The following is an 11916-nucleotide window of genomic DNA, read 5'->3' on the forward strand; positions in this document are numbered from 1 at the left end:
GCCCGCCCCACGCCCACCCGCGAGCAGGTGGAGCCGCGGCCGCGCAGGAGCCAACCGGGGCGAAACGGGCGAGTCCTCCCGCCCCGCGGAAGGAGCCCACGGGGGCTCTTCCCTCATTCCCGGAGCCGGGAGGGAGCGGGTTCACCTTCCCGCGCCGCCGTACCTGCCCCCCGGTTGTGAGAGCACAGAGAGCCCGCCGGCAGCCTTCGCGGCACGAACCCTGCGGCTCAAGCTGTGAGGAAAACCCAGCAAATCCACCCGCGACGCCCCGGAGGGTCTCGGGGCTTCGTTCCTGCCCGCTTCTCAGTCGTCTTCCCTTTAGAGAAGTCAAGCAGCGCAGCCGGCCCTGCGGAAGGCAGGCCGCAGCTGAACGGCAGCTTTGTTTTCTTTAATAATAATTCGGTGCGGGAAGACAAAAGCAAAGGCCCTCCCTGGAGTATTTGTAACGCTTCCAGAAATAAGGCAGCGGAGTTTGAGGTGGCTCGAGTTTCGATAGGAGCCCCACAGAGCGGTAGATAACACACTTGGTTTGTAAATCACTTAGTGCTGGAATAATTTAACCCCAGTATTCCCCATTTTCCCGCTCCACAAATCCAGGGCAGCCCCGACACTGAATCCTCAGGCTCAGCAGATCCCTGTTGCGCCGCTTGGGCTCCGTTTTCTGTATCGATGTTAAAAGGCAGCAGGAGAGTGTTTTAAACTCCGCTAAACACATTTAAACCCAAAAGTGCAGCTCATGCTGTGAAGTGGCACCAATTTCTCTAGGGCTTGACATACGGTACAGCAGCATCGTGGTATTGCTACCAGCGGCTTTTTTGGGGCAATTTTTGTCATACCCAGAGCAACGAATTTTGAGGATGGGGCCTGAAAAGTTTCTCTGCAGGCAGAGGACTCAAGCGCGTTTTAAAGGGTTGCGGAAACTTGAAAAAAAAACCTGAGAAGCTGAGATTTCTCTCTGTGGGTAGTGCTTGTGGGCAGGGAGGGAAGGAATGCGGAGGACAGCAGCTATGATCAGAATTGGTTGACTAATTTTGAGGCCATTAGTACACCAGGCTGTCATTTAGGTAATTAAAGAGAAACCAGAACATTATATGAAAGAGTTAACAATGGTGAAAGTGTGGTGCAAGTGTTGTATTTCACTACAATTAATTCGAGGTGGTGGACAGAGCCAGACTCCCACCCCTTCGCTGCCCCCACGCAGGGAGAACTCTGGGGCAGCGCTCAGCAGCATGGACTGGGCACGGGAGGGGAGTCCCAAACCACCCACAAACTGCTCATGACAGAGCGGCCCACTCCTGTCTCCAGCAGTTGGTGTCCTATGTCCCAGTGAAGCATCATAAATTAAGTACTAAATGTGTCGGGTGGTGTGTTAAATAAACAAGAAAGATATAGTAAAGGTATCACCTTATTAGCTTATTTGATCTTTTAATGAAAAAATAACTTCAAACTGTGATAACAGAACATGTCTTACCCAAAAGCCAAAGATAAAACCAGTTTAAATACTAAAAAGTCGGTCACATTATGCTTGGCTGCTGCCGTGCAGGGCTAACAGAGCCCATACACACCTGCTCTTGTTACATGCTTTTGTTAGAAGTGGCTCCTGACTGGGGGGGGAAGCGTCGTTTTGCCCATCTTGTGGGTGACAGCTCTTCCATTCCGACCGTGTAGGAGGCAGTTCCTGGTTACAACACTAACTGGGAACTTCCTATAAACATTATTCATCTCAGTCTACACAGCAAGAGGAAAAAAAAATAACCTAACAAAAAAAAATGAATGCTTGGCTGTGTCATACTCTATAAATATTTTTGAGCCACCATTAAAAAAAAAAAGAAAGAAAAATAGTTCCTACGTCATAACAATTACACACTTAAGATTCCTAAAAAACTAAACTATCTAACCTGAACTCTCAATTATAAAACCAGTTTTGTTAATCTTGACATGAATCTATGTTTTTTTTCAAGATAAAAATATCTATGCCTGCATAGTCACATCTTTTTGCCACTAGTGAGTCTTTCAAATGCTCAGAACCATGGAATAAATAAATAGGGTAACTTTCCATTGTAGCTGAGGGGTTGATGATCTTCAGTTCTCAAAATTTATTCTGTTATGGGAAACTTCTTCATCCACTGCAGAAAATTAAAGATTTGTATTAAAAACCAGGAAAATTCCCTCTAAAATATATTAAACAATCGCATAGGTGTCAATTTACTATATAAATTTTCACACTGCAAACAGAATAAAAACATAAAGAAAGGTAAACAAAGCACTTCACAGAAAGACAGCAGTCTCAGGGACACCGCTGGAGTGTTATGAAACAAAATCTTTCCAGTTTGTTTTGCTAAAAGGAGTGATCCTTGTGCCCTCAGCCAGCCACTGAGTCATAGTTTATGAGCAGTGGCACACGCTACAGTGTCCAAAACTGAATATATCCTTTTACTCATTGCTTTCCTCCTTTGTTCTTCAACTCTCCCCCACCCAACGTCTCCCTAGAGGAAAAACAACTGCCTGATGAAAATGGCTAAATCATTGGCAGCTCGTTAGGAAATTAACCTAATGTTTATCAGTGCGCCTACCCTCAAATGATTTCAAAGCAATTAAAAAATAAACAAACAACCAAAATCAATTCAATTACTTCACCATACAACATTTCACAAACAGTTATTTCTGGACCCGCTATCAACTCTGCAAAAGCTTCTTTGGATTTAACGGATCACAGTGATTCAGAGCCTTTTAATAAACAAAGAAAATAAGAATTATGCAGCAGCCAATGACTTGCAGAGTCACTAATTCTTGTCGTGGATCTACAGTGAACTGTGGGTATGTTTGTTTCACCCGTTCTTTCTCACTTGAAGCAAACGAGATTATTTCTGTAGGCTAAGCGCTCGCTTACTGCTCTGCTGTATCAGCATGGTGCTCAGCAATTTTGGGGATTTGCTCCTGAAACTTTTTAACATCAGTAGTTTCAGGATGCGAGTCACAGTGCTGGCTTCGATCTATAAAACCTCCAGCTTCTTTCACCTTAGGGCTCTTTTTAGGAAAAGAAGAACTCTCTACACAGGAACAGTACAGCAGAGTAAGGTTCAGCATTCCAGCTACTCAGCATCCGCTGGCAGTGGGCGCCCCATTAGCGTGCACTAAGCAGACCCAACTTATTTTTAAAGACGACTCAGTGTCTCCAGACTTAATGCAGAAACAGCAGAACATGAGGGTGCTGCAAACCAACACCACTCCCCAGGGGCACGGCGGGTTTGGCTCCACGCAGGAGAAACAGTTCAGGGACCAAGAGTTTGAATACACCGAGAGAGAAGAACTGAGCACCAGGTCCCCGGGGATCCCAGCTGGTCAGTATGAGAAATCCAGTACCACACAGCTTCACACTCCAGCTTGCTGTGTGGTAACTTCCCTTTGCAGACAGGCACTTGTGTCGCGTCAGCACTGGAAGATTTTCTTTTTTTGTCAATTTCCCCCCCCATTGTTGCTAGTTCTTACTCAGTTTCACATGGTGTTTGGTATTTTAACCGTATCTGGTTACTCTTTTGTCCTCAGACCCAGACAACATGGTGCCTATTGCAAGCATCCAATTCACATTAGTAGAACAAATAATCAGAGAGTGAGAAATTTCCTGATTCAAAAAGAAAAAAAAAAACAATCTGCTATGGGCAAGACTGCTTTTCACATTCTGAAACAGCTCTATTCAATACATTCTACTTTTGGAGCTCTGAGCCCAGGAACAATATGCTAAAACAGCCCTTGGCCAGTACCCTTGGCCGTGGCACTGAAAACCACTTCCCAGTCTCTTATTCAACAATGTTCATATCCTTGACCCTGTTATCTGTAACGCACAGAAGGATTTAACTACAATAAGTGGTGTGCAGGTACTTGGGAAGGAGCTGCAAGCTCTGACTGCCCAGAGGATGAGGAGCATGCTTGAGAAAAGCTTAATTATTTGACTAAAGGAAATTACTTGCTGCCTTAATATCTATCTGCTGTTACAGTACTCACAGGTTTTCTTGGAAATGCATTCAGAGCAGTGCACTTAGAATCTTGTGCCAGCTCATCTCAGAAGTCCGTAACTTGCATTAATATTGCAGATGCACTTATAAAGAGGGGAACAAAAAAAAAAAACCCAACAACAACAACAAAAAAAATCAAGTCAAAACCACTTTCATACTCACAGAACATCATAGGGAAAAAGAATGGAAGCTTAGTATCTCTTTCTTTTGCAGCAGGTAACTGGGTCCTCTGAAGATCTTTTGCAAGTCCTGTTGTCTACATTGTATGTGCAAAAACACTACATGGAAATCAAAGAACCCAGATAACAAAAATTACAGAGCTGCCAGGTTCCAACTGGCAAGCACGAGGATACACTTTTAAATTCCCTCTTCTCCTTCCTCCCCCAAGCAGAGCACAGAATCCCTCACCCCCAGTTCTTACTGATTAAATGCTAAGGGTTACATTTGATATATATTATGTTTTAAAGCACAGTTTAAAACCGCCTCAGGTAAAACTGGTTTTAAGGACAGATTAGTTGGCCAGCCTAGATTAACTAAAACACGCTTGACAAGTTTTTGCCCAGAACAGTTCTGAAAGTAGACTGGAGTTCTACAGATGTGGTTCAGAAGCTACCCCTGCCAATAAACATGAGCCTGCTTTATTTCCTACCCACTACAGCAACCGTGCTGAATGAGAAGCCAGTTTCCAAGCTCAGTATCCAAGCAGTCTCAGGTTATAAAGCAGAGAGCCATGCTTGCTAATAAAGGACAGCCGGTTTAGCCGAGCTCTGACGTGCCAACCAGTAAGCAGAAGCCAGACAGCTGATGGGGCTGGGCAAGAGCCACAAGCAACTACTGTTTTGTAGAGAGCTTTTCAGGAATCCCTCCTACAAGACAGTCTTTGCAAAAAGACTACACTGCTGCTGTCTTTCACACTGAATGAAATCCTGCAGATGAACTTCTAAACAAAATATCCTTTCAGTTTATGCAAACACTGGCACATAACCTTTCTACTGTCAGTCAGTCCCAGCACAGCTAAGGTTTTATGGTTCTGAATGTTATCAGAAATGCTTTGCCTGTTACCTACAGTAACATCGTTCTGCTCAAGTTCATTTAAGGATAAAAGGACTGCAATATTTTTAGATGCAATACCTTTCAGGAAAAAGCTGACGTTTCAGCATGCAGCCTTCTCATTAGCAGTCTGCTTTAAAACCAAAAGCCTAAATTCTCCCTTTATGATATGGATCAGCACGAGTCTACTCATTTCTAGTGATAAGTGGCACAATCTCCTTGTACAAAGGTAGAAAGGTAGAAGGTAGAAATTCTTAACAAGGCAGAAATTCTTACGGATATTTATGAAAACAACTAAGTGACCCCTCCTCCAATTAATCCTTTTGCCCACATACTCAAGACAGAAACTCCCTACCTGTGTTCATGAACCTAAAATAAATTGTCATGACAGCTATATACGGGTTATTTTCTTTGACCATCGAGTTATGTTCTCTGACCCTTCAATGAAGAAACTGAAACTATTAGCCCACAAAACCTCTGAAGTTATTTAAACTGAGAGTTCGGTTTAAATTCTATACAAGACTATTCTATAGATCACCTATTTCCTATACTGTCCTCCTTTCCACAAATATACCGAGCGTAATAAACCAGTTCTGAATGTAAGTCCTACTTGTGTTCGCTTTTTTCTAGACCTCCTACAGCTTGTTCCAAATTGACTCTTCCTTCCATCTGCTTAGACACATGCAAAAGTCAGACCCTGTCATGACCTTGAGGAGTCATAAAGAATCCTACAAAAAAATTTAAGTACTTCGTGCTAAGGCACGCAGGAATTTTCAGCAAAAGCATGAGGAGGATATCGTTTATAATGTTGTAGCACAATTCAAGCATAAGGGAAAGGATGTTCACAATCACTATTCCTGACCACCAAGATCTAGTCATGGGAGAGCAATATATACCCTATGAGTGTTGTTGCTGGTTGGACTGCAGAGAGGGGTTGTGTGGAGAGGGATATGCTCCAGATCAGGAGCCATCTGTCGCAACTCGGCCAACACATACTGCAGCTTATTTATGGGGGAACTGATGTCCTGGAGGAGACAGAAACCGAGCTGGAGTTATGAAATGGATCTTTTTGGAATACGCCAAAGGATTATAACATACCAAGAATCATCACTTTCATTTTGAAATGTCTCAGTCAAAACACTATAACATAACACTGCTGCAGACTCTCTAAATGCTTGATCGAATAAACAGAGGTCTTCGTGCATTACTGGAATTACCAATTAGCCAGCATCCATCATCCTAAAGCCTTTAATTTCAAAAGCTTATCTATTTTTTTAAACTCACTTATATCTACGCCATCCAAGACATATTGAGACAACAAGGAATTATTTTGAAAAAACATTTTATCACCTTTAAGCTTGTTGTCTCCTCATTTGAGTCCCTAGTTCTCCCATGCCAGCAGACATTTGCTTTCCTACCATCCACCACAATTCCCCTTAAAATTAATGAAGTACCTTCTGCAATAAAATATTGGCTTGGTCCACTGAAAGGTTACTGATCTCCGGAGTGGAGTCCTCATCAGAAAATCGCTCACATCTTTGAGGCCTGTCTCCTTTCTGTGTCAAGGATGTCAAACTGGGAGAATTCCCAGTGAAAAGAATTCAGATCCACATTTTCTTCACTGTTAAAAAAATTAAGACATTGACAGAAATAGTATCACCACCCTTTTTAAACTTTCAAAGGAAAATCATGAGACAACATAAAGAATTATGGGCCCGGAGCCAAGAAAACCATCAAGGGTGTGAAATTACTTTGCTCCTCAAAGTGGTTCCCATGTTTAACAGCTTCTTTAGATCACTTTTATCCTCCGAGGATAACAGTTTGATGCTCCTCGCGTATCTCATGGGTGCCCTCAGTCCTAACTCTGTCTGTCTTGCAGTTAATTTTCAGGGGCAGAGAATGCCATACCTATGCTACAATGGCATGATAAAGAAAACAGTCAGAATACTGCATTTAAAGAGTGTACATAACTGTACCAAAGTTAAAGCTATACATGAACCAGAGGCCATGGTTCTGTGGTAGTTCAGATACCAATGGGCAGCTGTATCCTGCCAAAACCCAAAAAATTCTACCCAGATTTGGCTGTTACTTTCCAAAATCACTCTGCGAGCTCCCTCATGTTTTATACAGTGTGGTGATTCTGTCTGAACCTCCAGGGTGTGTACCAATTTCCTAATCTGAAAGCAAAATAAATTTGATTTTTAAACAAAAGTAGCAGTAGGCCAGATTAACACCCCTAACACCAAACTATTCCATTTAAAAAAAAAATAAAAATCATTAACTGTCTGGCCTGCATACAATGCTTTATTCAGTGACTGATACTCATGGTGTCTCCTGTCAGAGTAAAAAAAGGTATCTGACAGCTTCACTGGATGTTTGTGGTTGAGTCCAGGAAAGCCATCTTGACATGGCACGCATCTCTTCAGATATTAGTTGTGGCTGAACAGTGAAGTCTCAATCTGGGAATAAACTACCAAAAAAAAAACCCCAAAAAAAAAAGAAGAAAAAAAGTTACCTCCTTTCATGTGCTGCCTTTTCATGCTTTTGCCTTAAATCCTGAGAGCTCTCCAAATTGCCACGAAGAAGCTGCAAGTCACGCCGCTGCCTTGTACGGATCTGTTTAAAGATAGTAATGCACATTAGTGAAAGTCTGGAGTGCAGGAACATTGTCAGCAGGTACTCACACATTGCTTGTCTTCCAAAAATAACCTTAAAGCATTTTTATAAAGCAATACTTGGAGTCAAACTATTGTCAGAGTCTTCCAAATCTAAGGGCCATCTCTGCATGTATTTAGGAAAAACTATGTTTTGTGGCAATAAACAGTATTTCTATTAGATGGTAGGGGTCTAAAACAAAACCACATTGAATCATAAATACAATACTATTGTTATTTGATATTTAATACGTGTTTTTATTATGTGGTTCAAAGTTATGTAGAATTACAGGACACAGAATGATGATCATGGTATTTAGCTTTCACTGCAGGGGATTTTTTTTTTTTTAAAGCTAATGTAGAAGAGAAGACCCCGATGAAGTATTTGCAATAAAAAAACCTGAACATAACCTGAGAACCTCACGAGTGCAGGTGAAAACACTGGTTTTAAGTTTCTCCTGAAAAAGAGATCTTTCAGTACACTGTGCCCCTCTACCACCACTTCTCCAGCCCAGCACTCTGGTTATACACACCCACTGATGAGGGTGCCCCCACTTTACTGCTACGTACTCACTGTAGGACTGAGTAAATACAGCCATACAAAAAAGGTTAAAAGCACATATAAATACAAGGATTTGTACTATGGGGTTTTAATTTAAAAAAAAAAATTAAAAACATTCTATAGGGATCCCAGCAAGGCAGAAACAGCAAGGATTTTTTTTCTTAATTAAGAATATCTATATACAATTTTTTTTATATTGTCACATGCAGCTCTAGTGTTACTGAAAAATGCCTTCATAATCTCAGAAGAAACAAAATTAGGGTTGTACCTCTTGCAAACTTGATAGTTCTATGTCATTCTGTGCTTGTTCAGACTTGGCAAACTGAAGAAGCTGGTCCTTTCTTTTTGCTTCCTCGACTGTTTCAAAACATATACAATTTTTTAATTAAAGTGAATAGACACAATGTAAGTACATTTGTTAACGCATATGTCTGTAGCAGTAGAAACAAGTACCTAACCAAAACCATTTTCTTAAGAACCAAACCAAAACCATTTTCTTAAGGTCAACAGGATCTGTTGTTTCCCCTTCAAATAAAAAGAGCACGAAAACCATAAGACAACAGATCAAATATTTTCCTCAGTCTTTGCACCAGCACCTAGCTTTATTTTACTAGCAGCCATATTCTGCTGATTTATTTTACTTTTTCATGTTAACATTCTTCCACAGAAAGGAAATTCAGTAATTAATTCTAATTCATGCCTTGTATGGGGAAGTGCTGGGAAATACGTCCCATTACTACTGTTCTTAAAATAATGAGACATGGAATCAATATTTGGCAAAGACAATGGCAGAGGAAAAGTGACAGAAAAGTGACAGCAAGTAAATAATGTGACAGCAGAGGGCATCTTTGGTCACCTCATCTTTCAAGGTATATTGGTGGTCTGTAAGAACACTGCAGGCACACTCAGCCTGCCTTTCCTATTGCAATAGTTTCTCTCTACCCAAAACCGAAGTGAAGCTGTCAGCAGAGAGCAGGCTGCAGTTTACCATGTCCTGCATATTAAACCATCTAAACCAAACCCATCAGTTAAACAAGAGAAAAAGTGAATTTGTAAACATACAAACCATACAAACACTGGAGAGAGAGAATGAGCTGGTCATTGCATAGGACCAAAGGCTTTAGGTTTTGCACGTGGCTTCTTTTCAGTAGGTCTTTTCTAGGCAACCTATGTCAGAAGGGAGACTGCCACCCTCATTTATTGTATTAATACCACAAGAGACACAAAAATCTCAAAATTTTCAGTAATTCCCTGAGCCATTCACTCTTCCATGTATAACCATACTAGTGAACTTTGTGCTTTTACAGGATTTTATAACTTGTCCCTGCAGAAGCCCTAGATAATGCTTTCATAGAAGAATGGCATTATACCTTTATTACACTGCAAGAAAGGTAGATAAGAAGCTGCTTCCTTCACAGATATTAGTGAACTGTTGTTGTCGAGAAGCCTGAGCTGTTGACAGCTAAGGCATGAAAATCCAACTGCTCACACTTACCAGTGAGCGCAAGCTCATTCCTCAGGCAGACATTTTCTTGTTTGAGGTGAGTGATTTCTTCCTGCTGCTTATTATTTTCTTTTATCTTTTCACAGAGGTCACCTTTAAAACAAAAAGGTAGTATTTCCCAGAATGAAAAGGAATCATGCTGGTCTGCGCTGAATTAGCACACAGTATAAATATTTACCTTTCAGCTTATTTGTTTCAAGTATTAGTTCTTCCAGGCTCAGTTTAAGGTCATTATTTTCTTTTCTGAGACTCGATTCCTTTGTCTTTGCTGCATGCAATGCACTTCCCAGCTTTTTTAATTGAGATATAAACTTCACAAGGCGATCAGTTGTTTCAAGGATAAACTTGTCCTGAAATATGAAATAGAATGTATTCTTATTGTTTTATCTTCATGTATGGATTTTGACAAAATAGTAGATCTTACTGCAGTAGTTACAGCTGCTTCAAAGATGTTCTTCTACGCTCTTGATGAAAAAAAACCAACAAAAAAATCAAGAAACAAGCTTGTTTATTAAAATAAACCAGTTTCTTGTTTGTTGCCCACTTTTCTCAAACAAGCCTAAGAATAAACAAGCAGTGAGATCAACAGTGACTGAACCACTGTGTTCCAGTCACCAATAACTGCACTGCAGTTTGACCACATCTAGTGCCTGATGAGAAGACAGAAACTTACCTTCTGCTTAAGCATAGTAAGAAGCTCCTGCTCCCTCCCTTGCAGCTGGCCTGTTTTAGCAGACTGTTCCAAAACTAAGCAGTGACTTTGATCTTCCCCCTAGCGAACAGAAATAAGAGTGCCAGCTACTACTTCGGTGACTCAAAGTTACTGTTTTTCCAGTTAACGTGTGCACAACTTTATTTAAACATCATGAATGTCAGTGTGGGATTCTCAGCAAGCTGTGAGGATCTGGAGAAAAGGGGACTGGAGTAAAAATTGTTTTCCAACTTGTTCCAACTAAACTTGCTTGCGATCAATGGTCTTAATAGTCTGCATGTCTTAAGCCAATTAGACAGATGAAAATGCAGAATACTACTTTATTGCATACAGGGGGAAAAGACGAATAAACATCATTGCTACATCACTTTAAATAAAATAATCTAGAACCCTTGAATACCAATTATTTTCATATCCTTAAACCAGTTTCAGAATGTTACAGTTCATCACAGTAATCAAAGCAGGAAATAAAACCTTCTGGAACTTCCTAACCAAGTACCAGTGCTGTTCTGGGGGCCAGCACTGCCTCTGCAATCAGTGCCTGACATTTCTGGAGGAAAGCTGGTTCTGAGCAGAGTTCCCCCAAACTGAGCAAACTCCAAATCCTTAGGAAAGCATTTTTGCCCCCTTTCCCCATTCCCAATGAATCAGAGCTATATCTTTATCTAACACTGCTGTACTAAAAGTCAAATGCCAGTCAGGAACCTTAATATGAAATATTTATTCACTAGTGAAACGCACCAATGCCACTGGCATTCTGTACACGCATCGACTGCAAAATCAGACTATTGCTCAACTCCTACCTCCAGAGCCTGACCGCAAACAGTTCCATCTGGTACTTTTTGGGACGGCTCTTTAACCTTCTGTGGTGCATTTTCAAGTGCTGTCTTACTGCCGTTCTGCTGAGACGTTACTAACTTTAACCTTTTGATCAGCAATTTTATGACTTCATTTTTCTTGTTCAGCTCACCTGAAAAGAGACAAGGTACCTGTAAGAAAACAGCTCAAATACTGTCATGTAATCTTTAAAATCTCAGAAATAATTTAACGCGGTGTTTTAAAACTGTGCAGAAATGGATGCTCACGTTGCATACTCTGAAGCGGGATCCTCTCGCTACCCAGGCCAGATGGAATACGAACTCTGGTGACCTCCACGCTGTGGCTGTCAAACGGCATTAAGCAGCAGTGAGAAATTCTCTGATGGTAAACTCAAGCTTTTAATTTGAAATATTTTTATATTATAACCAGAGACCATTCCAAAAAGTCCCTCACGCTTGTCGTACCACCTGCGGTCCTTGACTGAAACCGTTAGTGGTACAATAAGGAATTTAACAGCGCTGAGAGTTAACTGTATGTGATGAACTGGGGATGTGATGAACCCAGTGGGGCCTGGGCACCAGCACGCCGCAGGCACTGGTGGG

General features: G+C 41.3%; 1 protein-coding gene across 1 annotated transcript; it reads right to left on the bottom strand.

The window, feature by feature from the left end:
- Nucleotides 1–1417: 1417 nt before the first annotated feature.
- On the bottom strand, nt 1418–11698 carry CCDC62 (coiled-coil domain containing 62). The gene is given in 12 exon segments (XM_026860056.1): nt 1418–2126; nt 4176–4291; nt 5960–6088; nt 6518–6646; nt 6648–6684; nt 7579–7679; nt 8548–8636; nt 9775–9876; nt 9962–10133; nt 10457–10555; nt 11299–11465; nt 11581–11698. Coding segments are annotated over 11 exon segments (1203 nt in total). The 5' UTR covers nt 11672–11698; the 3' UTR covers nt 1418–2126; nt 4176–4204.
- Between the last annotated feature and the right edge of the window lie 218 nt (nt 11699–11916).

This window comes from Athene cunicularia, assembly GCF_003259725.1.
Source record: "Athene cunicularia isolate RWA chromosome 15 unlocalized genomic scaffold, athCun1 chr15_part1, whole genome shotgun sequence".
Lineage (NCBI taxonomy): Eukaryota > Metazoa > Chordata > Aves > Strigiformes > Strigidae > Athene > Athene cunicularia.